This window comes from Phallusia mammillata, chromosome 1, assembly GCF_965637545.1.
Source record: "Phallusia mammillata chromosome 1, kaPhaMamm4.hap1.1, whole genome shotgun sequence".
Classification (NCBI taxonomy): domain Eukaryota; kingdom Metazoa; phylum Chordata; class Ascidiacea; order Phlebobranchia; family Ascidiidae; genus Phallusia; species Phallusia mammillata.
Genome location: NC_137252.1, coordinates 27,821,176 through 27,849,098, shown reverse-complemented (window position 1 = coordinate 27,849,098; position 27,923 = coordinate 27,821,176). Strand labels below are relative to the sequence as shown.

At 38.3% G+C, this 27,923-nt stretch overlaps 1 protein-coding gene across 2 annotated transcripts; it reads right to left on the bottom strand.

The window, feature by feature from the left end:
• Nucleotides 1–882: 882 nt before the first annotated feature.
• Nucleotides 883–27,513, bottom strand: LOC145234566 (myosin-7-like). 2 transcript variants are annotated; one of them, XM_080099279.1, is made up of 44 exons: nt 27,437–27,513; nt 26,869–27,080; nt 26,294–26,368; nt 25,553–25,743; nt 24,952–25,095; nt 24,328–24,512; nt 23,691–23,886; nt 23,070–23,201; nt 22,483–22,617; nt 21,958–22,096; nt 21,496–21,614; nt 21,161–21,310; nt 20,613–20,783; nt 20,010–20,189; nt 19,628–19,754; nt 18,366–18,424; nt 17,961–18,063; nt 17,539–17,641; nt 17,285–17,402; nt 17,007–17,143; nt 16,860–16,941; nt 16,184–16,357; nt 12,239–12,313; nt 11,611–11,763; nt 10,845–11,036; nt 10,306–10,451; nt 10,067–10,157; nt 9,606–9,749; nt 8,394–8,639; nt 7,829–7,993; nt 7,473–7,553; nt 7,114–7,310; nt 6,610–6,742; nt 6,029–6,245; nt 5,606–5,751; nt 5,357–5,451; nt 4,872–5,064; nt 4,369–4,510; nt 3,799–3,986; nt 3,443–3,541; nt 2,860–3,036; nt 2,633–2,728; nt 2,187–2,312; nt 883–1,467 (listed from the first exon to the last, which is right to left on the bottom strand). In XM_080099279.1, the coding sequence occupies exons 3-44, from the start codon at nt 26,328–26,330 to the stop codon at nt 1,111–1,113; spliced, it is 6,141 nt and encodes a 2,046-aa protein (XP_079955405.1). In that variant the 5' UTR covers nt 26,331–26,368; nt 26,869–27,080; nt 27,437–27,513; the 3' UTR covers nt 883–1,110. The 2 variants fall into 2 exon arrangements, with proteins under 2 accessions (XP_079955405.1, XP_079955412.1); XM_080099286.1 differs by having other exon boundaries at nt 26,937–27,080.
• Nucleotides 27,514–27,923: the final 410 nt, after the last annotated feature.

The following is a 27,923-nucleotide window of genomic DNA, read 5'->3' as shown; positions in this document are numbered from 1 at the left end:
AGGTTTCTAAAATCGACCTCTTTTACTTTGACAATATTTTTCTTTGTAGATTTACTTGCAGTGTCACCTACTATACACAACCTAATTGAAGAAAAAGCGGTAGTTCAATAAAATTCAGCTAAAGGTGTTTAACAAGTTTCTACTGGTCGTTGGGTATACTTGTTGCAATCGGTTTGTTTTTAACCGAATCGCAAGATGGGGTCGTCGCAATTCCGTCATGATCCTTATAAGAGCTTCAGTGGCTGTTCTGGCCGTTGGACTTTAAAAAAAGTGTAGGTAAGCTTAGTTTTTTTTTTAGATTAAAATATTCAAAGTAACTGGCGAGAGAACGTCTTTGAAATCAAATAAGTTCAAGATGAGCTTCAGTCTGGTCGTTCTGTCCAGGGATAAACCAAAGTGGTAAAGTAATCAAATAAAATTTGTAGTCGAAATCTCAACTTTTTATCTATGATAGGTCATCACACCAACAGCCTTACTATCCCACTTGAAATGACAGGTTTTGAGTGTTTTACAAAAGCTTTGTACATTTTTTTGCCAAAAACTGAAAAAGCTTAACTGCCATAAACTTTTCAAGAAACAGTGGAATGAAAAAGGTTCAACAATAACATTTATCGACTCATATCCACATAGAGTGTGAACAGTATCATTTTGAATATGTGTTTATGTTCTGCTCACTTAAAAACTGGGTTTATTCGAGTCCTAAACCCTAAACAAAACTTCCAAGATTGTTCCTGACAATCTGACTAAAATTTAAATCCAAAGGCAATTTATACAGTTATGCCCTATTCTTGTCTTCTGAATTATACGTTTATTTCCCTGTTTCTGCTCCCCCCGTTTCGAACTTCTGCAATTCTTTTCTGACTTTAAACCCGCAATACGTGCTGTGATAGTGAACAAATGTATTTTTTGAAAATGATATTGTAAATAACACAAGTTGTTGTTACTAACGTATGCCGCAATACGATATGTAAGTAATGACGTATTAATCGCGTATTGTTGACGAACAATAACAAGATAAAAACAATCGCTTTTCGTCACAGATTTTACTCTATCACCGATTGTGACATAACAAGCTCAAAACGAAATCTCCTCTTCTCATACATTATGACGTCACAAATCATTCGTCATATCTTGGCTACCCGACTGTGATGAAATAGAAGACTGTGACGTCACACTTTCACTGACGCCGGAGGGAGAGTGTGAACGTTTTTTGTCCGGTTCCAATTCGCTGTCATCGAACGATTGCAATGACGTTATACTTTTATGACGTAGAATTTCGGTTGGTGACGTCAAAGCGGAGTGTTTGAAGTCGAATCTTGGACTGACTTCCGAAGCGAACCGGATCGAAGCTTCGAGAATGTGATTGGATGATGGGGGCTGTGGTGATGACGTAGTAGATGTCAGCATGAATGACGTACTGGATTCTGACGTCACGTTACAGTTGGTTGATTCGCTGATGAGGTTTGTCTAAATATGATAGAGTGCGTAATGAATATGGGTGGAAACGATTTCGGTTAAATCGTTGCCACAGTAATTTATGGGGGTTAGTATCGATATGACGTGTTATTGGTGATGTAATGGGGTGGCTGCAAAAAAAGTTGGAAGATATTTTAGACAGAAGAAATGTTTAAATAGTAGTAGCATTATTAAGAAAGAATGTTTCACGAAGGCGAAGTGAAGTTTTGTTTCGTTTATTTAAAATTAGCAATGATAGATTTATAGCATTTTTTATGAACAAGGTCAAAAGTCATGGCCATATTTTGTAGAAGAAGGTAAAGAAAGTGAGAGAGAAGAAAGAAACTTACGAAGAGAAGGAGTGAAATTAGTGAGAATGAGAAGAGGAGTCCTTGGTGGTGACAACCTTCCTAGAGATTGTGTAAGAATATCCTCCACCACTTCCGCCAGCTCCTCCGCTTGTCTGTAGGCGCCACAGTTAATACGAGTTTAGCATAAAAGATAAAGTAGAAACACAACAGAAAGTTTTGAAATTTGGAAAAGGTTTCATACATTTGTTAGTGACATTAAGGACTACGAGGTTATTGCAAATCGTGTATGTAAATCGTAAGCAAAAAAGACACAGTACTAAATAAGCCATGTATGCTAACTCCCGCAAATTCTGCAATCATTTGAAAGGTTATCTTGTGTTTTAATTGGTAAAGAAGTAACAATAACTATGGTATTCTCACCATGTAACGAGACTTTGATCTGACTTTGTTGAGAGCAGATTCGCTGATCTCAGCTCTCTCTTCAGCCTCCTCAAGTTCATGAGTGGCTTTTCTGTACTTTGTCAAGTTGTTGTTCGCCTGTTCTTCCTGTTAATCACATCGCAATACATTAACCGTTCCTTCACTAAAATTGATCATTGTATGTGAGCAAAAGTAATTTATCTGGTATGTTATGGTTTTGGATTATAACGAAAACCTGGATTTAAATTTTTTAAACTGGTTTTCTGCCGCTTATGGCTTATTATAGCGACAATACCGCGTGGTTACGTGTTAGAGAATGCCAAAAGATTAAACTGGAATATATTGCAGAATTACAATCGACAATCGGCTGAAATGTAAACTGTAACAAGATGGAAACAAAAGAAAACAGCGCTAAGAAGTTTTGTTGTCCTAGAAAACAAACTTACAGCTTCCTCGGCCATCTTCTTGTATTGTTTCAACTTAAGTTGAAGTTTTTCAACGAGTTCCTGCATTCTTGTTTGGTTCTTCTGGTCCTCGTCGGCCTAGACAAAAACAGAGAAGCTAACCATCTAACTATAAAACTTAAAGTCTGTGTTTTCTTTTGTTTTTAGCCAGTAGTTCAAATCACGTTTTCACTGATACTTGCGTAGAGAATTTGTTGCCAATTGTTTACCTGGAAGGTGAGTTCCTTAAGTCTCCTGTCCATCTTGCGATAATTCTTGAGAGTTTCCGCGTGACGGCGCTGTTCAGCAGCCAACTCGTTTTCAAAGTCCTTCAGACGAGCTTGCATGGTGGCAAGTGCCTTACGTCCACCTTTCAGTGCGTTCGCTTCAGCGTCGTCCAACTTGATCTGTGCGACGCAATATATCAGTAATGTCACGCAATGACATTCGTAATGTGCTTGTTGTGATATTGATTGTAGAACGCATTTAGGCGTTCGTATCGGCGACTTTATAACGTCGTCGTAGAACGGATCGACTAATTGGCTTTGGTGTATTTTGGACATATTTATATGTGTACACCCGAAAAAAATTGACTTTCGGACCTGCTAACATTTTTATCGTTGATAACTTTAAATAAAAGACACAAAATTTGTCTTCTCTCCAATACGTGTTTTGTAGGATGAACATATATATTAACTAAAATGACTCAAAAACTTGAATTTAATTTTGTACCACAACTGAGACCAGTCAATCTTAGTCAAGGCTATCTCCTGTACTGCTATACCACCGCAGTTTTGACTACAGTAAAATTACCGATATTTCGTGGACTTGGACTTCCAGAGTCTTCTTAATCCTCTCGAGTGAGATGATTCGTTGTTGTTCCTGGCGGAGTTCCTCAGACATTCTTGCAGCCTAAAATAAGATTTAGATAAGACCAAATCAATTTATTGTTGTTGATTTCAAGATTGCTTCTATAGGTTTATGATCATAAATGACCATACCTAAAACTTTTATATTATACGCAAGAAGTTGCATTTTGAAGCAAAAACAATGCGTTGGTTTTCCAGGGCACTAACTAATTAAGCAAATTAGTCTCATTTTCCAATGAACCTTTAAACTCAACCGACCCCTCAAATACCTCTTCGATAACCCGTATCTTATGTACTTACATCACCAGTTGCCTTCTTCGCCCTCTCGTCGGCATTTCTTGCTTCAATCAAAGCTTCTTCCAGTTCGGTGCGAAGCTGATCGTTGTCAGTTTCCAACTTGCGCCTGGCACTGGACAAAGCAGAGTTTTGGGCGATCAAGACGTTGATACGGTCCGAAATCTCCATAAGCTCCGACTCGGCGTGTTTGCCTACAATTTGTAAATGTTTATTAAAGTATGATAACTAGGTGTAGCGGTATTCGAACCCGCAATCTTCGACTGTTTGTGGCTTGTCCTTACCATGTCTTTAACTTTTGTTGATATCATCTGTATATACTCTGTGTTTAAGATACGAAAGAGCTAACAACGAAGACGAATTGCGCTGTGACGTGCTTGCGTTTAATTCTTTGTTTCCTTGCTTATGGTACTACATGCATTCAGTGTTATCTACGATGATGAAGGCGACCTGTACAGGACGTCGAAACGTCGGTAGAAAAATACAAATGCCATGAGAGCTCTATAAACTCGATATTGTGTCTGGCAGCATCAGCTCATATAAGCACGAGTTCTAGGCAAATTATTGTCCACTTACGTGCACGTTCGTTGGATTCGAGTGCCGATCGCGTTTCCTCTAATTCCGACATCATAATGGTCAGCTTTCTCTCCTGGATGCTGTATTGCTCCCTGAGTTCCTCATGAATGCGTTGATCCTCATCCATTTGATCTTGAATCTCCTGCAAGTAAAATGTCGATTATAAATGCCAATATTAGAACTTGATGCTACTTTTTCTCGTGTACGTTGTGTGTTATTTTGCATTTAACCGCATTCTTAAAGTTATAATAATTTTTGGACTTATCGTTACAAAGCTTTTGTGCTGACTTATTCAAAGTCTGCAAGTAGAAAACTGTCCAATTTTGAGTTGGTTCAAGAATATCGTTGTTGGGCAACATACAAAAAGAGTATGTTTTATTGATAAAAAGTGAACTATGTTCTTCAAACCTAAGATACCGAGTCGAGTTGGACTCGTTAGGCAAAATACGTTTTCAACTTTCCTATTTAACATAACTCCGCAAAGAAGCTTTGTCGAACTGTACCTTGATGGTAACTTGAAGTTTCCTGACGAGTTTCATCTGCTCCGCCAGATTTCTATTGGCATGATCGAGAGCAAGTTCGGAATCATTGAGAGCAGCTTCAGCCTTCTTCTTTCCTCGCATAGCGTCATTTCTGCTCTTGATCTCAACTTCGAGACTCGCCTCCATAGATTCGATTGCACGTTGGTGATTCTTCCTGGATTTTGATGAAGATAAAAGTTGTAACTATTGATTTTCCGGTGGGTTGCGTTTCAATACACAGTCTTAAATAATTTTTCCCATTTTTTGTCTGTGGTTTTAATTGTTTTCAAGTTTAAATTTAAACAATGGTCCAAATTTACTTTGTTTATTGTTTGTGTGTAGATTATGCTGGTTCTGTTGGAAACGAGGTTTAATATGAAATGATGGATCCTAAATGTTTTGGTTTAATTTTAATTGATATGAGTTGTGAAGAACTGTGGCTGAAGTTTAATGGTTGGATATTTTACCTTGTGCTGTCAAATTCTTCATCTTTTTCTTGCAATCTACGGTCAATGTCGGCCTTCACTTGCGTCAGCTCAAGTTGGAGACGAAGCACGCGGCTCTATTGTTACAAAACAATCAGTAATCGCAACGTAACTTGACTTCACAATTTATTGCTACAACCCATACAAAACATTAATTGAATACATTAGTGCTAAGTCTATATTACATTGGGGCTGGTATTTGAACTCACAAACTCATGACTGACTACAAACCTCTTCAAGTTCAAGTGCACCTTCAGCTTCTTCAAGTGCCGACCTCAACTCCTCGCATTCAAGTTCAGCCTTCTTCTTTGCTTTGTCCAGCTCATGGAGAGATTTGCCTCCGGTGGTCAGCTGGTCGGTGAGGTCATTAATCTCCTCTACAAGTGTATGATGTTATTAATATAAAAATTGACGTCATAAGACAACAATAGAATGTCAACACAAGAGTTACATTTTCAAAGCACTGTTTTCTATTAAATTTATAGCATTTATTATGCCACATCATAAAAAAACTGCCGACAATATCACTCACGCACTACTTAGTTTAGCACGCTGAAAACTTTGGCAAAGTTGACATCAATTCTATGTCATAAATTAACGTGACCAATTTAACAAACTGAGGTACTATATTTGTCACAAATTGGAGTTACTTACCGCTCAGGTTCTTGTTCTCGCGTTTAATGATCTCAAGATGCTCGATGCTCTCCTCGTAGGAAGCCTTTAACTTGAGAATCTCGGTGGAATAATTCCTAGCCTCACGCTGTGATGCGTCCAACTCGGCCTGAAGCTCCTCGACTCTCTGCTGCCAGGTAGCGATCTCTTTGTCGAAGTGACGTTGTTTCTTGTCCAAGGCAGAGATGGTGGCGTTTGCCTGCGATTGTGATACAATTTATGTAATAAAGTTTACTTAAAATGTACAAGATGCACATTTAATGAAAGCAAGTCGGCGTTCTACAAAAAAGCCATTTAGTAGGTGGAAAATTTGGATAAAATTCATTGTTTTTAAAACTTTCAGTGTAAGGAGGAATGTATTTGCAACATTGAATGTTAAAAGCAAAATGTTTTTGTGTTTGGCTTTTCGCAATGATTTAATGTAACAAATCAAACACGCCTACCATGTTTTAGTACAGTTGTTTTATAGTGGGAGGGTAAAATACAAAACAAAGTCATTCTTCGTCCCAAGATAGCATGTTGACGCTTGGTTAACTTGGGATTCGATATCGTAGCTTTCTTACCCTTTCCAAGTCGATGGTGAGATCCTCAACTTCGTTCTGGAGGCGGATCTTGGTCTTGTCGAGACTCGCGCATTTTGCAAGAGCGTTTTCAGTCTGCTCTTCTGCCTCCTGAAGACGGATCGCAAGCTTCTTTCTGTAAAGCATAACATGAACATGTTGGAAACAAGAGAAAACACTTGCAAACTTTAATTTTTGAAAAAGCCCTTTTTAAGAAACCAAACAGGGGCTAAAAACATACTTAAACATAAATAAAATTGATTCGACGAATGGAGGTAAAACAATTTTACTTCTTTTTTTTTGAGGACAATAAAAGCACATGTACTATAACTGTAAACGACTGCCTTGATTTGTCCTTTTCATACAACCTTTGCTTTCATAACAATTATGTCATAATCCTAGCGGCCGCAAGTAAAATCGTTTGCATTGAAAGCACGTGGTTCAGGACGTCCTTTGTTTTGCACAGTGCCCATGGTACATTTAGGCTGGATTTGTGCATCAACTTACTTGGCTTCTTCCAATTCCTCCATCCTCTGAATTGCATCCGTCTCATACTTCGTCCTCCAGTTAGCAATCTCAGTGTTGGCACGTGACAAAGCTCTCTGCAACTCGGACTTTCCTTCTTGTTCCTCTTCCACTTGCTCGCGGAGAAGATCGAGATCGTGACGCGCAGCTTGAAGAGCGTGGTTCAACGATTGTTTGCTCTGTGACGTAACAATACACGTCTCAATGATGTTATTCAAAACAAATGCATGCCTTAAATATATTATGTATTTGTCTGTTTAGAAAACAAATTCTACGAATATGTTCTGATGTTGCGGTGTTGGTTGAATGACGTCACCTGTGTCGATTATTGCGTCACTCACCTTGGTCTCTTCATCCAATTGGCGTTTCAAATCTTCGATTGTTGACGTCATGTTGGACTTCGCACGGGAAAGACCGTTGACCTAAAATATATTAGCCACAGTAAATGTCATGTAAAAACACAAAATTATCCAGCCTGAACTTCTTGAACCATGGAACAAAATTAAAAAAAAATTCACTTTTCAAAATGGCTGTATTTGTTAAAAAGGGAAATAAAATTTGAGCAAAAAAAAAACAGAGCCAAAAAAAAAACAGAGGCAAAAACAAAGTAATTGTGTATATAACATGACTACGTTTCGACAAGTTACTATTGTCATCATCAAATAGTCAGAAACAAATTTGTTGAAACATTTCGCACCTTGTTTTCAGCCTCTTCCAGCATATGAGATGTATCGCTGTTTTCGCTCATCAACTTGCTCTTGAACATGTTCAACTCCGTAATACTGCGGTTGTTCTCTTCCACCCGGATTTTGTAATCGGTCACTTGCTCCTCCATCACCCGTACATTGGCCTCCGCACGTGCCTACAAGGAACATATTGTATAGAATAGGGATTTCGGTTGAAATGTGTATCAGTTTATTCGGAAAGATTACGAATAATTTTAAAGTTTGGAACGTAACATTGATATCGCTATATATTTGTGAGATAACGCAAAAGTCAAAAAAAGAGTTTTTTTAAACACCTCTTTTTCCAAACATTTTGTGAAGTTACGGTTTGAAACTTTACTTTGCTTGCATAAAAATTAACGTTTTATTTTTATTTTACCTAGAACTGACAGGTTTGATTTACCAATGAGTTGTAACGTTTATTGGTTTTACATACTAATAATGATTTTTCTAATCCATTACAAAAGTTGTCGTCAGTTTAAAGAGAGTTTGAAACTAAAAAAAAGTCAAGCTATAGCAAGGTGACCATGCAGTTACCTTCATCTTGCTGATTTCCTCAAGTTGAGAGCTGACGTCGTCGAGTTCCATCTGAAGCTGTGTTCGATCTTTCTCAACCTTGTTCTTCACACGGACGAGATTTTCCACTTGCTCCACGAGCTCGGTGACGGTGTCCTGATGCTTCTTTTTCATCTGGCTGATTGTTGCGTCACTTTGCATCACCGATTCTTCGTAGTCGCGACGAAGTTTGATGTAATCCGCCTCGCGACGTTTGATCAGCTCAATCTGAAAACGAGAGAGTTTTATAGCTGGTGTGTTTGTTGCGTAAAAATGCAGTCTTAATTTTTAGATTTGACGATGTAGAAAAATATAAATTAGATACAATAACATTAAATGAACTAAAGTACCTCTTTGTACGAGCAAAGTAATTATGTGACTTAAAATTAGTTGCACGCAGTGTCGTAGACAGGGAGGGGCCAAAGGGGCCATGGCCCCTCCCCAATTTTCAAAGTTGTACATTGATAAACTTTAATTTAGTATAGTTTTTTCCCTCATCATTGTGGTTTCGTCTCTCAACTATCAAAGGCATATATTTATTACCAAAATGACTTTTGTCACCAAGTTGTAAGGCGACATTCATGCTTTTTTTTATTTATGCAGACATGCAATAAATCAATACAGCGTTTGGCTGTCAAGTCGAACCACAGTTTGGCAAGTCACGTGTTTGGTAAAAGCACGCCGAGCGTTAGCAAAAAGTTGTATTAGACAACAAATCATTTGGCCCCTCCCAAAATTTTTGGCTGCCTACGCCACTGGTTGCACGTGGGAGAAAATATTTTTGAAGGGAAATTGACATAATTCTAATCCCATCGGTTTAGCATTGGCATTGTTTTACATAAGCAAAGGTTGTTATCTGCATTAAAGTTCAATTGCTTCTTGTTAACTTTTTAATGTCATTCTATTGAGTTTTTCTACCAGGCCTCTATTAAGCTCGAAAGTTGGTGAAATTGCGGCACAATTGATGCCGGTTGAGAGGTCAAGCTCAAATCAAGCCCGTTTAGGCCCCAACTTGCTTGGACTTACAACACTGACCTCGAATAACTCACCCTTGACATGCAAGTTATTCACGTCGTAAAGTTTGCGGGTGGAAAGTGAAACAATTGCGGACTTAATTGCTTACAAACGTGGACACTTTTGATTGACAGCAAGCATAAAATACTATTTCCTATATCGTCGTGAAAATGTGGCTACCTGTGCAACAGTTGCACCACCAGCCTCTTCAAGTTGCTCGCCAAGGTGATCAAGTTCACGGACAAGTTCGTTCCTGTTCTTTTCGACCTTGCTTCTTGCCATTCTCTCCATCTCCAGCTCGTTCTCGGAATCCTCGATGCGAGCCTATGCAAAAAGTTAAGATTTAGATAGGTCTAAAATGTAACACTTGGCCGGGAAGACAGGTATAGAGGCAATACCACTTTATCTCCTCCAAAAAAAACTCAATTTGTCTGTAAAAAATATCTACTTTGTTTGGGGTAAAACAATAATCCGGTCCAATTCGGTTTAAGCAAATTTAAGGGTTGTTGAAAAAAAAGTTGACCTAACTTCAAACAACGGTCAACTTAAAATGATATTTTTATGCTTGAACTATTGCAAAGCAAGAAATTGACTCAGGGGCAATGCATGAGTTTAATCGAGTTTGTTCCTCACAAGTGTACCTGGAGTTCTTTAAGTTTTCTGGTGAGTTGAACACATTGGGTTTGTTCATCTTCAACGCGTCCATTCAACTGGTTGATCTCGAAGTCCTTCCTGTAGTCACAAAATTTGAATTAATTAAAAAAAACATAGCATTTCGAAATAATTGGGCCATAACCCAAATACGTTTTTATGCTTAAAGGTTGACCCAAATGAGCAAATGAGTAAATAATTGTCAAGAAGGGAAAATCAATGAACGTACTTGCGAAGAGCGTCCTCCAGTGACGATTTGTCCTTCTCAAGATCGGTGATGGTATCGTTGGCGTTGCGCAGATCGGCCTCCAACTTCCTCTTGGACTTCTCCAGGTCGTTCTTGTGTTTGCGTTCCTGTTCCAAGCTATCCTCGACCTAAGTGAATGGGTTGGGCCATAAAATATAGGTTTACTTGAGCGAAAAGGATTGTCGAAGTAAAGGCCAAATTAAACACAAAAAACTAACATTTTCTGAATCTCACAAAAGTGCATTGTTCTGAACTAGAGGATCTCAACCTTTTTTCTAGTTTACCCCCTGACAAGTTTTAAAAATGTTATCAAATTGACGCCAATTTTTTTAACACATTTAATCCTACATTGACATTTTTGCTTTTATATCATTACACCTAAAATTACTTAAACTCTGGTTCTAAACATCATTTACTGTGATTTTGATTAAATTACTATCAAACACACAGTATAGAGCACCCCTGTGTAGTCTTTAAGGCAAAAAATGGATAAATTTGCAGAGTGTTTTTCTGTCACTTACATCTTCGACTTGTTGTTCCAACTTGGTCTTCAGCTTGCTCAGGTGGTTCGCCTTGTCCTCCATGGCCTGCAGATCCTCCAAGGTTTGCTGGTTGACTTGATCCAGCTGTTTCTTCTCCTTGTTCAATCTGCTAATACTTTCCTCGCGCTGCTCCAGGTCAACTGAGAGACCACGAAGTTTCAGTTCAAGATTCTAAAAAACAAATGTTTAAAGTGGAATTGTGGATGTATTTTCGATGGATAAAGTGGAAACCAATGTCTGGTGAATGAAAAACGGCCAATCTCTTGCGTAGTTGGTGTTTAATAAGAGATACAATACAAAATAATCTAGATAATTGCATCAGCAATTTGACAAGCTTTTTTCCAATTTATCGGATTGGACCAATGATACATTTTCAGTGAGAAGCTACGGTTTCAATATATGCGCTTAACCGGTATGAAACTAACCGGATTGAAATGTAATACTCAACTATCAGATGTGTAAATACTTCTTGTTTTAGATTAGGGACATTAATTTAAAAATAAATGTCAATAAGTTATGATTTTACTTATAAATCCAAAACATACAAAAAGCGCATTGTTTGATTGTAAAGCATTTAAGATGTTGTTAAAATTTGTCGTAATTGTCGCTAACTTATTCTAAATTATTTTACCCAACTTTTCAAACAAACGCGCGTGGCGAAATTTTCATTTTTCCACAAATCCTAAGTAAGTAATACATTAAAAAAACTAGCCCGGTTTTCAAAACAATCTCGCTGGTCACAAACCTGCTTGTCTTTGTCGAGCCTGTTGATGTTGCTCTCTGCTTCCTCAATATCATGAGTGAGATCTTCAACCTGGCGATCCAACTTCTTCTTGGCTGCTGACAGCTGTTCGTTGTTTGCCTCCTCTTCCTCCAAGCGCTCCGAGAGATCAGCCACCTGTTACGTCACAGTAAACGTTAGTGACGTCATCAAATTTCCTGCTATCAAGCATAACTGTATTAAATGATGTAAGTTTTAGATATTTTTACAGCCAGATTAAAGAAGCATTAAACTTTGCTTGCATGTTACGTCAGTTAGAGTTGTAAGCGGGCCCGAAATTGAGACCTAAACCCGAAAGAACTAGCCGAAAACCCGACCCAAACCCGATTTAATGTCAAAATGAATCCTGAATTAGGCCCGAAAGATGATACAATTGAAGCACAAATGATGCCCAGTGTAAAGTCAGGCGCTAATCAAACCAATTTCAAAGTCAAACTCAAACCCGAGCCATAGTATCCGGCCCAAATTACAAACTCCGACGTAAGAATCACGTAACCAATACGTCATCGAAAACATTAGGTCTGATTTTGTTGTTAACAATTTGTTAGATGCAAGCCCGTCTAGTGAACATTCTAAATGTATTAGGTTGTACCTGGTTCTCAAGATCTTGCTTGTTCTTAACCAGTTGCTCGTTTCTCTCTTCAGCATCGGCCAAGTTGTCTTGCTCCTGTAAATAATATTACATAATTACTACATGTGTTTCATTTTCCCCTGGACAATAAAACTTTCTGTTGAACAGAAATGCTGGTAATAGTTACTCGCACCAATTCATGATCTTGCGTGGTGCTTTCCAAACAAAGAGATTTTGTTTAAAACCATTACGAAATAGTTCCTATCCGTCCCGTTTACAACGTAAAATTATTGATAATGTTTACACACGTACATAGGCTAAAATGCCCTTCTGATATTGTGTACATACAACTACGGCATACCAACAGAAGATCAACTTCACAGCCACACAACTGACCCCTTTAAAATACACATCACAAAAAGGTGTTTTCAAAATGCCCAATTCCCTGCTTCATCAGACCAAAATGTGAAGTAGATATTTGTTCGCATTTTTATTGTGCGTTGTACATCACGTGTGCTTGTGTAACTATGTGTGTTTGGTTACATTTATTGCCCAGACGAACCTCAAAACACAATCGGTATTGTTCCATCGGTGGCAATCTGGAATTGATTGATTCATTTACATGTTCTTGTTCTACCAACGGTTCATTCACTTCTTCAGCACTTTGTTCGCATCCATTAACTAACTCATTGAGATTTTCAGCTGAAATCTGCCGACTTGGCGCTTTCGTTTCCCCGCGGCCGCTTTCCGAATCACTTGAACTATCGCTATCCTCGCTAGCAGATGAACTACAGTCGTTCATAAGCCATGACGTCACACTCTCGTGCGCACCGTTCGTTGTGACGTCATACTGCTCATCAGTGGCATCACTCTGTTGGGATCGCTCGCTTTTTAATTCAACCTCCTCGTCTTCAAACGTCATACTGTCTACCTCATCGCTTGTGTAACGATTACGTAACTCCATTAACTTTCCGCTTCGCTGACTATTCATCAACGAGCAACGCCGCGTCACGCCTACGTCATCATTTGCTTCGTGAGAACGCGGACTGTCCAAGTGTTGTTCCATATTTTCGGAATGCCTGGGAGAGTAACTGGAATCGACGTCATTGCTGTGACGTGTACTGTTTGCTGGAGATGACGTACTTCCGGTGTTTACAGACAATCTCTTTAGGTCACGTGACGCTCGACTTCTCCGTACAGTTGTTACTTCAACTTCGCTTGACTGCGTCACTGTAATGACGTCATGAACACTTCTTGTGACCTCTTGTAAAGAATTTGTGACTTCATACGATTTGCTTTCTTCAACGTCTTTGGGATTTATAATACTTCGATTCCTTGTGCGACGCCGAACTGATAGTCTGTGAGCGTCATCAGACATTGCGACGGCACAAAATCTTTAACAGCAAAATGTTTCTCCTTCAACAGTTACGCTGTTAGAATATTTAAAGCTTGAAAGGGTGGAAGCAGACAAAAATTGGCTTTAGGACACTAAACTTTAAAGGTAACCGACTAGTAAAGATTGTTAAACTAATAAGCATTAAATGACTAACTCATACTCTCCTGCTATACCACATACATTGACAGGTGTGATGTTAATAAAGCTTCCGCTAAGCACTGCCTTATTACAAACGAGTATTTGAAACCGGAAAAGTAATACTGTGAAGACAAATAACACTAAAACTACAAAAGCCCATCCCTATGAATGAGTGCCTTTCTGTGTGTGAGAGCTGCACCGAGCTTTCGAACACTCAAACAATTATTGAACTTCTTAAATATTAGCTCAACTATGTTGAACACACACAGTCACAAAGGCCCCTCGAGCGGAAAAGACAAACAGTGTAAGGTTTACGAGTTTGACAGGTGAAAATATTGTCGCGTTTACATCGGGATAAATCCTTTTATCTGGTGGCTTCGGAGTTTGCGTTGTTCAGCATCTTAACGTTGTGTAGGGATGTTTAAGTACGAAATGTTTTCTTTGTTTGATTTGGCTTTGCGACTAAATGTTAATATTTGAACTCTGTTTTTTGTTATTTGTTCTTGTTTGTACGTTGTTGTAGATCAAATGGGACGTTGTTAAGATGTCTTAGAGTCGTAGTTCTCCATAGCTTTGTTAACTACGTTCCAAAAACTCGAAATTGCCACTAAAAAGGTTAACTTTTCTCCCATTTAGTACAACACACGATAGGCAAAAGCTAGATAGCTTATCGGTGAATTAAAACAAAAGGCGAATTGTTTGAAGAAGTAACTCAAACTATCTCTACCTTCCGAAAGCTAACAATCATCGTTTAAAGGACACGAAAACGAAAAGGGTTGAATCGTTCTCTCCTGACAATGAGTAGTATTGGTTGTTTGTTACATGTGAAAAAGATAACTGTCATATTACCGATGCTAGACACGCTAAAGGAATCGCCTTTAAATCAAGCACGAAAGGCCCCATAGCATTTTAATCAATCCATTACCAAACTACCTCCATAGAACCCTTTTTCGTTTTAAACTAGACGTAACTTGGATTTAACGTTGGACTCATGTCATACGTCGATCGTTGACATATTTACACTCTTATGTACGGGCTTTGGTCGAGGTCTGGTGTGGATTTACATAGCACTATTTTGTTGTCGCTTGACATGTTTTATTGGAAGTGTAGCAGTTGTGTGAAACGGAGGGAGCGGCCGAAAATTGAAGTTGTAAACTCAAAATAGCGAAATTTTATAGCTGGGTTAAATAAATACTCGAGTGCGAGAAACAACTCTTGCGTAAAAATGCCTAACCCGCGTTACACATCACAAGTGAAATTTACCTTAAATTTGAACGTATTATTTTAATTTTTTGCAATCTTAAACAAATCGACGTCGAAACCCCATATGACGTTAATAAGTAGGTATTGTGTCAGACGCGACGTGTCAATCAAGTTCTAGGAAAGGAGACAAAGGTTATCAAAGTTTAAACAAACTTTCCCGAGTTCTGATAATTAATCACAATTGGGTATGATATGGCTTATTGTGATGAAGTTTTTCACCTTGAACTGGTTTTACTGTATGTGTTCGTCGTTGTTTTTTGGTTGTTGTGGTAGTCAATGGTGATGATAACAAAATCGCTTTTTACTGTACTATAGGCAAGAAGAGACAAGATATCGCCTTTTCCGTAATCTTGTACTTCTCTGCTCTAGCTACCAAATACAATATTATTTTTTGCACAAAGAAACCGATTACCCTATAAAGACGGAATGGATCAACAATGAGATTTTAAGATAGTCTAGTTCAGGGATGGCGAACCTTTTTAGTTGAATGGGTTATACATGAGATCATAATTCAAAAAGAAAACAAAGTGGGTCACATTTTTTATAACATGTGAATGTCAATGAGAAGCTTAAGCATCTTGTCTGCAAGCCTTGCAATCCTAGACAGTTTCATCTTAATACAAGCAGCAGTCATATCTGAGCTAAGACGATTCCTGGCACTTCATTTTACCAAATTCATGTGTAAAAACAAGGATTCGCATGAATATGTTGAACCGAACAGCGTTAACAAAGTTACAACAAATCGTTTCAAGTTGTACGTTTAAATAAACATCTTTTGCCTCACAAGTGACTCAACAAGCTGTATTTTAAGACAATAGGCAATCTGGCAAGGGGCTTAAATTTAACTGTTGCGTTGCTTTTTAATCTTGAAAGTCTGGTAACCCTACCTATAGTAATCAGTCTAAATTGTAAAAAAAACTACAAGTGGGTCACTAAAATTCACGTGGCGGGTCACTTCGTGTTCGCCATCCCTGGTCTAGTTATTGTCAAAATGTCTTTAAGCTCATCTCCTTACGAATTGCCTTCATTTGAAAAAAATAAAATAAAGCACAATTTTCGAGCCCAGTAGAAAAGCTCTTGCTGTAATTACTGACTTTGTATGATTTTCCTCAACGTTTTTTTGCTACACAAATAAAACATGTGTCGCTTTAACAAAGTATTAGACTTACCGCTTGGAGTTGCAAAGTAAGATCGTTCTTCTCTGACAAGAGATGGACGCATTTTTCCTCGTATTCCTTGCGCAGTTTTTCCTCTTTACCGTACTTATCCTTCAAGTCCGCAATCTCATCGTCCTTCGCCTTCAACTCGTCCTCAACACGGACCACGTTGAGTAGGGGCTTCACCTGGTGACGTCATAATATTAATAAGTCAAAATTCAGATCAAGATCTGACAAACTGAGAAAAAATAAATAAAGCACAACGTATCTAAAACGAAATTAAATGAACCCCAAATGAACACAGTTTAAAACAGTGATTCTTAACTGGTGGGAAATGTACATGTAGAGGAAAATTGCTTAAGTCAATGGTATCAAATTGTTGTGTAAAGTTTTATTTTTTGAATATCTTAAGTCACAAATTTAATCATTTAGTTACAAAGTAACTATTTTCAGTCAAATAGGGACAATTTGTTACAGTGTACGGCAAAAAACATCATCATGGAAATAACAAAGGGAGAAATTTGACATTAGTGGTTGACTTTAGTAGGAAACTACACTAAAAATGTTAAGAACCACTGATTTGAAACACTACGAATCAAGATATTCATATAAACTGACAATTATGGTGTCATTACTTTTGTGAAGTCACATAATTGCCAACATTCCACTGGGTTTAAATGTGACGTACCTTGGTGTAGAGTTTCCACCACTGCCAGTCGCGGAACTGCAAGAACTTACGGATGTTGCGTTGGATGGCTCGCGCTGCACGTCTATAACGCAACAAAGGTGTCAGTTAGGTAACATATATGACGAGCGAAAAACAAATATCACTCACTGTCGCTCCAGCATCTTCTTGAATTCGATCCTCATCAGTTTTCCTCTAACACGTGACTGCATCTTTGTGACGATGATGGAGAGGATTTCGTCACGCTTGTCTTCAAGATCGGCGAGAACTCCGGCTTTGAAGAAGATCTGCCAATAAATAGTTTGACTTAATTTGAGTGGAAAGTGATCACAATTCCTGGCATTTACTGATAATGGTCGCTGTACCAATACATTTACAATCATTTTGTCATTTTACCTGAACTATGTATGAACATTTAGTCATCGTACCTTGGTGTGTCCGATTTTGTACAAAGCAGTATCCAGTTCTACATGGGACACAACCGTCTCTGTAGCTTTCTTGCTGTCCACCATGTTTGCAACCAACTTTGCGGCAAGGACCTGGTATCTACGTCACGAACAAAGGCCGGATTACGCAAAGCATACCAATGAATTTTCGCAACACAAGAATAAAGGTCGAATGTTATGATACAAAATAGAATGGTTTGTTTATAACTCCAATTAATACAAAGATTATAGCCAACCTCTGTTTGAATTCAGGGTATGGAAGCCTGTTGGGGAATCCCTTGCGGCAAATACGAATTCCTTCAAGCACGCCGTTGCACTTGAGCTGAGCCAACACCAAGTCTGCAAAGTAAAGGGTATACTGTCAGAGAAACACAAGATCTTAGGTTTAAGCATTAAAACTGTTTTAATCTACAAAATGTATCGCACGTTGCAGCATCAAAGGTATTCACAACTGCATGGATTTTAGGTAAATCATCGTCTACCAGCAAAAAAAATGTTTGTCGAGTAGTATAAATGACGTAATAGTGACGTCAGCGTAGTATGACCTCATCTGAGCACTGCAAATTAATCAATCGGCCGAAATATATAGGAAACCAAAATCGGCACCAATTCGACCTAGTGGCATACGAGACATCTTTGGGGAAAATTCGTTACTTACGTGCGTCCATAATTCCCGGCTGCTTCATCTCGTTGGGAATAATGCAACGCACGAAGTGAGGTTTCGTGTTGCGAAGGTTCGTCATCAGCTTGTTAAGTTGTTCCTTGAGAAAAAGCATTATTGTGATTTCACCAGTGGTCCATATAAGAAATTCATTGGGTTTAAAGTTATATTATCACACATTACAAAACATCCCTTGAAAGCGAGTTTTTAGAGACAATGCCAGACTTAATTTTTTTATTGCCGGTGAATAGTTTAGCATCGAGGTTAAACTAGCCTATGATTACTACAAAACTTTCAATATATTGTTTGTATTAGTTTTCGAAATCACGCCGTTTACATGGGATAAAAAAATCCTCCAAGGCTTTTATTAGCAAATTTTATCACAAACAGCGTAAAAGTTACCCTGTAAAGAGCTGAAACAGTTTGGAAGCTTCCTCCCTTCTTCTTCTTTTTGCCGCCACCTGAGGGAGACACAGAGTTGTTTTTAACTTGCCATTGTAACCTTATGGGTGTTGATTCAAACTAGATTTTGAGGCTTGTTGCACACTGGACAATAGAATTAATTGAAAACTGGCTGAACATAAGTTTCAAGCTGTATTAAAAATATACAACCTTTAGAGCACTATCCACGGATCTGTTCATTAGTTTATCGGGGAAAATAACCGTTAAAATAGAAGTAAAAAGCGATATGCTTATTAGTATTCAAACAAGAGTTGCAAACAGGCCTGAAATTAAAGCCCGAACCCGGCCCGAGCCCGATACTCAGGAAAGACCAACCCAACAAACATAATAGATAATTGGCCAGAAGGCGTTTTAGGGCTGTTTGACATTAGGTCAGGTCCAGTAACTGGCAACTTAGCTAGTTAAATTTATTCAAAAAATTATTGACACAAAGTGTAAAGTCAGGCCCGAATCAAGCCCGTTTTTGAGAAACCTTAGCCCGAACCCGGTCCGAAAAGCCCGGCCTGACTTACAACTCTGATTCAAACGTTTCAGCAATACCTCATGCCATCATCAGTGATATGCGGGGACACATCGGTTACACCCGTTTTTAAACACTTGAGTTACATAAAGAATACATAATCTATTTACTTTAAAAATATAACGTTACGACTAAAATTAGAATTGTGCATTGTAAGACAGCTTATGACATCAACAAATCATCTTTATGACGCCACAACCACAAGCCGGCGGCATGTAACTACCATCCATATATGGAGTGTGGCCTCGCGGGCGTGGATGTGGCAGCTGCAATGCTCGAGTAAATTAATTCACAGTTGTCGCTGTGGGATGGAAGCACGCGGTTGCTAGGAGACGTTCACGTGACACAATGTCGATCATTGATTGGCAAAGAATAATGTTAACTATATTGCGAAGTACTAGCCTACGTTTACTTTGTACATAAATAGGCTTTTGCAGTGTGATAGGCTTTTGCGGAAATTTTGTTTTACATTTTAACTATGAAAATCGGAATGGATTCGTGGTTTAAACAATAATCGTTTTAGCCCAAAGAAACTTTTATGAAGAAACTGATTTCTTTTGGATACTAAATCCACGTTTCGAGAACTGATGTGGCCCAATTAATTATGAAAGTATCTTTAAATTTAGACTATTTGTGTTGAAATCTAATACCATATACACAGCAAAGTTGCTGAAAAACTCACCCTCTTCCTTAACCTCAGGGAAGAGACCCGACATCAGTTTGTTTGAAGATTTCCTGAACAAACTTAAAACGCTCTCGTTCAACGGATCCTTGTTCTTGTTCAACCATCCGTCGACGTTGTAGTCCACCTACGTCATATAGAAGTGACGTCATATTGTAAGAATGATGCGCCAAGCTAGCAAAATACTTTTTAAGATTCGCTATTAATTGAAAAAGAGAAAAATAGTTTTCATGTTGTAGTCTATATTATTCTGAACGCTGTGAAGATTAATGTTTGTTTATTTCTCGGACATGGTGTAAAAAAATAGTGGGAAGGCTTTACCTTAGGTTAGCATAACTGGTTTAAATCGAGTGTGTTTACGTTTATGTTTGGTGATACTTACGATTCCAGCGTAATGTCGAACCGAGAAATGGGCGTTGCCAGATTTCTTGCCAGAAACTTTGGGTTTCACGAACGCCTTGGACTTCTTGTCGTGTTGTTCGTAGAGTTTGTTCTTAAAGGTCTCATCGGTTGCCTTGGGAACGATCGATTCCTCTTCCAGGATGGAGAAGATTCCCATTGGCTGAAAGAACGAGAGATGTTGAGATCAGTAAGACTGTTTTTAATCCGATATACAATGAAGAGGGTGATAAGTAAATTGGTAGAAGTTAATGTGAAAGTAATTTTTTTTGTATGAGTAAAATTTACAAGATCTGCAAATCGAGATATAGAGTTGTAATGCATACATGCGCAACAAGTATAGTCGAAAGTGTAAATGTTTTTGTTAGTTATTTTATTGATGATACATAATTTTGACATAATTTTCTGTGAAAGCAGTATACGTCGGGATAGCTTACCTAAGTATAGACAGTTGCATTTTAAACCTTCATATAAATATTCGTTATTGGAAGGAAGTCTAAATTACGCAATAAGCAAAACAGTTGTAAAGTTTCAAGAAAATATCATTAAATTTGGGCTTTATCACACGTTTACAAAATCCCTTTACCTTTTCGAGAAGCTCAATGCAATCCTGCAGATCCATGCCGAAATCGATGAAAGTCCATTGGATTCCTTCCTTCTTGTACTCTTCCTGTTCAAGGACGAACATGTGGTGGTTGAAGAATTGCTGCAGCTTCTCGTTGGTGAAGTTGATGCAGAGTTGTTCGAAAGTGTTGAACTAGAGAAAACAAATCGGAAAACGTTGGAACGAGAAACAAGTCAATTTGAAATAAAATTGATGCTATCGTTTCGATTTTTTCCGGTTTCAAATTGTACTTATCCCAAAAATGGTGTGGAAAAGGCAAAAACTGACGAAACGACACAAGCCAGTGTTTGAGTGAAAAACATCACAACGTTTAGAGTTAGACAGTTCGTATTGTGATCGTCATGTTAAATAAAAACCAACAGAAGGGATGTAACTTGGTGCAGCACAACAGTAAAGAAAGGGGCGAAGCAAACTTGAAGATAAAAGCAATTAAGCGGTGATATGAAAGAACGCAAACGGATTGGTTATAATCAAGTTATTAATTAAAAGATTTTTGAACAGCCTATTACCTCAAAAATCTCGAAGCCGGCAATATCTAGCACACCAACGTAATAGTTTCTGGGCAATTTAGTGTCCAGTGTGATGTTAAGACGGAAGACAATCCAACGGAACAAGTTGTTGTACACAGCTTTGCCCAGAGCACCTGTCGAGTTTTTGCACTGAAACACACAAGAATGACGTCATTATAATGACGCAATTGCTAATTTTACCACTTCTAATATCTTGTATTTTGGTATGAAACGTTTTGTAATGTTGTACTTTTTATGTAATGTAGACGAGTGTCTGTGACGTAATTGTGTAGATATGACATGGCGGTAAACGTAGCCGTGACGTAATAGCGTACCTGGTCGACGTTCTGACCCTTCTGCACATATTCCGTTCCGACTTTTACTCTGGGACGCGTAATCGCTTTGCACAATTCGTTCGAGTTGATTCCGAACAAGTACGAGCATTTGTCAGCAACTGCAAGTTTTGAAAGACAAGTGAAGATTTGAAAAAGTTGTCAGCAAACTCGACACACATAAAAAAGATATTAAACACTTTGAACTTAACAAAATGGGAATAATCAAACAATAACCGCATTTTGAACAAAATTGGCTATCCGTTTTAATACTCTGTTGTAACCTCTTTGTTTGGAATAAAAAGTAAGCTCATGTGAAATTAACATGTTTTGGTTTTTGCTAAACAGGCAACAACCTCCAACGGACTCAAATTGAACCCTTTTAGCTAAAACTAAACATGTGGTAAGTTTAAAACACGAAAAGGACATTACGGTTTGCATGTGACAAGTGTCAGTATGACCTACTTTCGACACTGTCAACCTCTGCTTGTTCGTCTCTGGGTTTCTGCTTGTAACGCATAGAGCCAAAGACCATTACGCCACAAGTGAGTCGATAGGATCCCACCTTTTCGTCCTCAGTAAATCCGAGAACATCGAAAGCTTCCTGTTGTGAAGTGGTATTGTAAGAAAAGGTGAATATGGCGCGTTAAAATGTAAAAAAATGGGAGAGAATAAAAAATGAATTTAGGTTTTTCTTTAAAGTGAAAATATACCTAAAAAGGTTGTTTGCTGAGTTTTGCTAAACAGGGGTTTAGGCTAAGGGAATTAGTTTTCTAATCATCTAAAAATGTTCCAGTAAAATAGGTAAAATAAAATACATCCAACTTTTCAGGCAACCTTACAGGAATATCCGGTTAGGTATGTTAACCTGCTGAAATTATTGCGTTTTACTTTTCGCATTCATTAACACTCATTATAGCATTAGTTCGTTTCTGCATAACGTTTAAACTCTCAATCACAAAAATTGCTGCAAAAAACATGTAAGCTTACATCGGTGAAAGCAAATTCCTGTTTGTCGTCCATGTTGTCAACAGTGAGCACTCCCTGGCTGATCCACTGGTAGTCCTTTGGATTGGTAGTAATGCAGAGTTGCTCAATCATGTCAGGCTTGCCAGAAGACATAATCTAAACAACAACAAAAAATGGTTTGCTATCGAAAAGAATGTAACTTTCTTGAATGACGACAGTTCCTCGTTATTCAATCACTTTATTATGTCTTGATAAAGCTTGAAAAACTGGTTCAAATCTTAAAGCTTGAAAAACTGGTCACATTGTGTGTGAAAGGGACTTAGGTTTTTTTATTATTAAAAAAGTTAGAGAGAGGGGTCATAGAAGAATCAAGTCATCCAGGTTGATTTAAAAAAACGTGAAGCAAAATCGAATTTGGCTGGATTTTAAACTGTTTAACCCACCTATATTTTAGACTTAAAAACGTTTAATTTTGACTATGGTGTAAAACAATCACTTAGTAAAAGGAATAACAATGGCTAGTTTGCCTGTGGTAATGGCTTTTAGTATTTTTGTTTAGCTAATCGAACATTTAGAAGACGGCTTTCAAAATCGATTTTAGTACAAACCTGGTAGAAAATATGGTAACTCCTCTCTGCCGGAAGCTGGAAGATGACTCTGCTCTTCTCAAGAAGATAAGACTCAATATCTCCTCCCGAGAGCTTTCCACTTGTTCCGAAATGAATTCGAATAAACTTACCCTAAAAAAGTTTACGAAAAAATGGCAGTTTCTGTTTTTGTTTTTAAAAAGCTCAGGTTTTTGTTGTTTTTCGGTGACAATTTAAATTGGTGCATCGCCAAAACAGTTTCTGGCGGCGTTGCCAAATAAAAAAATGACCTATTGCCAAAATCGAGACTATCGGTTATCTTATACAAACTAAATCTAGCAAAAAAAAATATTTGTTTGCAAACAGAGTAAAATCGTTCATCAACAAAACAAATCATAGTACGCCAGACCTTTTGAAGGCGTCACACTAAATCAGCCAGTCACCAAGCATTCCATATGGCAAGGCGTAGGATAGAAAAAAAGAGCTGCCATGGGATTCGAACCCACGACAGGAGTCTTTCCGGGACTCGCTCCACCAACTAAGTTACAAAAACTCAGCGGTGAGTCAGTCGAAAGCGGAGTCATGGGCACTGTTAAATTTGTTATCTTAAGTCAACAAAACAAATTTAAAAAATAAACTTACGAAACGAGATGAATTGTTGTTTCTGATGGTTTTGGCGTTACCCCAAGCTTCCAACACGGGATTGGTCTGCACAATCTGATCCTCCAAGTTCGCTTTCTTCTCTGAGTCAGGCTTCTGAGTTGTTTGGGCAGCGATGTTAGCAAAGTACTGGATGACCTTCTTGGTGTTCTCAGTCTTTCCAGCACCAGATTCTCCACTGTGTATAAATCGACGTTTGTGATTGGCTGTGACAGTCAGGTGACTTGTTACTAAGTGGCTATACCACTGGCTTGGTTTTGACTTGTTTTGTCGCGTTTTTTTTTAATATGGACATAAAATGGATTCAAGTTTTTGCTTAAAATACATGTTGGCTAAAAATTAGGAATTTGGACCTCAAAACCGAAAGTATACAAGCGCAAATCCCAGTCGAGACCCGGAACAGTTTCAAAAATACCGAATTAGACCCAAAAATTGGTAAAATTCAAGCACAAATGGGTGTTAATTCAGGCCCGAATCGACCATGTTTTTTTTCAAACTTCAACCCGAACCCCAACTGAACTACGCGGCCACTCACAACATGGGATGGCTGACTGTTAATGGAATGCATCTCGTTTGTTGAGGTTACGTTGTCAAATATGATTGGTTAAAAGGCACTCACGTGATAAGAATAGATTGGTTCTCTCTGTCCATCAACATGTCGTGGTAAGCGTTGTCGGCCACCGAGAAAAGATGAGGCGGCATTTCTGCTCTTTTCTTGCCGCGGAACATCACAACAACCTTGGCACCGTACACTGGCAACCACTTGTAGGGATTCACACAGACGCAGAAGAGACCAGAGTAGGTCTATACAACATATTTTTTAGAAATTGTAAAGTTTAATCATTTGTAAAAGTTCGTTATTAATATCTTTTTGCAAGACGTTTGTGACGGCATTACTTTACCTTTGCTTAAAAACAAACACAGGAAATGCCGTTTTTCTGTCAAGTATATTACTAAAGCATAGGTTCACAAACAGTCTTTTCAGATTTACTCCTTTGCAGATTTCGATGGAAAAATTTACCTCAAGTTTTTTGGCATGCTGAAGATTTACCCCGTGCTAAAAAAGTTCCTAAACAATCTAAGATTTCATACCTAACACAACTTAGCTAATAATTATATACTCCTAAAGCATGTCAAATTCACCCTCCCTTGGAAAATTTTTCCTGGTGGGGAAACTGTGTGCTAAAGGTTAACAATGTAACATAATATTTTGGGCGAGATTACTTTTGCAATCATCACTTACGTAGATTCTCATGCTTGCGTATCTGCTTCTCAGATTGTACAAAACAGATGCCTCATTAAGATGAGTCATGTTTGCCATATCGGAGGTCTGCTCGTACTTGGGAGGGTTCATCTGCTGTACGTCATCCTCCTTGACTGTGATCGTCTGATGACGCAATGATTATGACGTTATCGAAAGGTAGTGAAACTTTTTCACAGCCGAGTCTGGGCCATTACCTTCAAATTTTTGATTTTATTTGTTTTGGGGTCAAAAGGATGTTTGTGGACTAACGAAATACTAGCGGGCAGCCCATTTAAACAGTTATATGTGATTTGGCCTCTGATATCACTGATGATGGCATGAGCATTTGCCAAAACGTTTGAATAATAAAGTATGTCGCTGTTTCGGTCCATTTGGGCCATTATTTTTGTCATTAAACTTGTAAACAGAGCCGTATATAGAGTTCCAAACTAGTCTGAGTAATATCGCAATAGTATAACGTTCAAAATTCCTAAAAATGCGCTTATATTGACGTTGCATACAATATCACTAAAAAAATACTAAGTAAATAACAACACAAATGGAAACTTTTTTCTGTGACGTAACAATGCCAAATAATCACCTCGTTCTTGATAGTTTTCACTGTGACCTTGCCACCAGATGAATCGAGAACTTCGGCTTTGATGTATCCTTCTTTCTTGTGAGGAACCCACACATTTTTCTTGCCATCGTAAGTTTGGGAAGCGAATGCCATCTGCTCCTTTTCGGTGGGCGCTAGAAACGGCATGGGGTCGTCCCCGGGGCCGCATTCCCCTGTTAAGATAAGATGTTACTGTGCTGATGCTTTGGTGTAAAATGTTTCGGAAAATTGCTATCAGGGTTCACTTTAAGTTTCTTTGTTTGCAATTTCGTTTTCATTGTATCAGTTAATTTGAAAGCAAACAATTTCAATGAAGATAAGCTGCACACATTGCACACTGTTTCGACCTATAAGGTCTCATCAGGACAGCTGGTAACGAGAGTTCGGTCGTATGAGCTAGTGTAGCCACCTTAAAGGTACGGCACTCCAGTTTTTTGGGGTCAACAAGCTGAAAAGCCATGCCTCACCAACCTGTCCGATGCCACAGCCGGGCATTAGCTACACAAGAACTGGTTCACAATGTCCAAACAACAGCTGTTTGGGAAACAAACCCTCTTGGCACCAGCTGCACTGATGATACCTTATTGGTCGATACAGTACACTGTCTGCTGCTTATCACAATGCTTGTATATTGTAATGAAGATGAAAACCATATAGTTTTAGCAATCAACCATTCTGCATCTTTTAACTTTATGTTTGTTTTTTTAATTTTAAGCAACTTGCCCTTCGCGGTCTCCTTGTTGGAGGGCCTCGGTACCATGATGAGACAATAATGACAGTGACGTCAGAAGGAAAAGTCTAAACAGAGATACGATATCAGTTCTAATATTAATCATTTTTACGTATTTTAGAACCAGCAAAAATACAATAGGGCGATTGAGGTAAAATCTTTCACTAGGACTGTTTTTTGTGTGTGTTTAGACTTGTATCACATAAGAACGTAACTTGCATGTAAGTTTCAAAACTCAAACAAAAACTCCATACTTATAACCAAATTACAAGAAAATCACTACCTCCTAAATAAACCATTTTATACAGTCTTGCGGCAATGGACTAACCAGATACTACTAAAAGTTAAACAGTAGAACATATCTTATTCAACAACGTTCAAGCCTCTGTCACAAATTGTCGTTACGATTCCGACAGTTCAACTGCTTTACAAACAAGTAACCTGAGTAGTCTAAAAACTTCCGAATCTACACAATTGGTATAATCAGCTTTTAATTGATGACATGAATAATTTTCTATGACAACATCGTTGCAAGAAATCTTAAAACAAATACATCAAACTATCTTACCAGGTAGTTGGTTAGGTATGTCAATACCTATGCTGCATACCCACTGCCTAAACCCTTATATACTAAACCTCATGGGTCCAGAGAAAAACTTCAGCCCCTATGCATGCCCATAAAGCGGCGTAAGTAAGCCGGCTTGACGCTGATTGGTCAATCGTCTTTGCAGCGCCTGTCGCTCTTACCCCAGGGGAAAACCGGAAATATCCAAATGCCGGCTGGAAAAAAGGGAAGTTTTGATTGATAGGGAGACTGCTAACGGCTCGGGTGGCATCTGCGTAGCATTCATTTACTCAGGGGAAACTGTAACACGCGCGCTATGTATACTAGAATGATAACTACGTCATAACGAACAATATGGCAGAAAGATGTTTTGTACTTAGTCACTGACAATTTCATTTTGACTACAAACACCCGCATTTTAAGCGCAAAGACCTAACGGAAAAATATTGCTTACGACAAGCATGAATTAAGAAATACCTCTTTTAGTCGTTATTGTGACGCAACAGGCCTATTATTACGTCACAAAATACAATCAGTTCACAGTTTACATTCTCTCAAATGCAAATCTTACTTTGATAGGATGTTTTGAAAGATCTTGTATGTAGCGTTTAACATCTGTGCCTTGCTGCTGTTCAGAAATTCCTTTGATCAAGGACGTTTTAGTCAACCAATAGGACGTCTAATGTGTCTCCAGACGAAATGTGCCGCCTAATTTATCCCTTGGGGCATCTAGCAGAAGTCTGTGACAAGTTCTTGCTTAACAGACCAAACGGCATTAAAGCTACATTTTTACGTAGTTGATAACGACTTATCTTTACCATTTATTTTCAAAGCTAGTGATTCAATCAGCAGGCCCTCTTTGCTGTCGGGAAAAGATATGGAATTGAAAGTCTCGAAAAGGGACCAACAGACGTCAAAATTCTTTCGGACAAACGCCATGCACCTTTGTAGTCATTTACCATGATCAGACTCTCTTCAAATAATGCACCTGCTGTCAAGAATGTTGCGAAATTGCTCAATGTTTTTTTACTTTAAAAGACACACAATTCCGCGGGCAA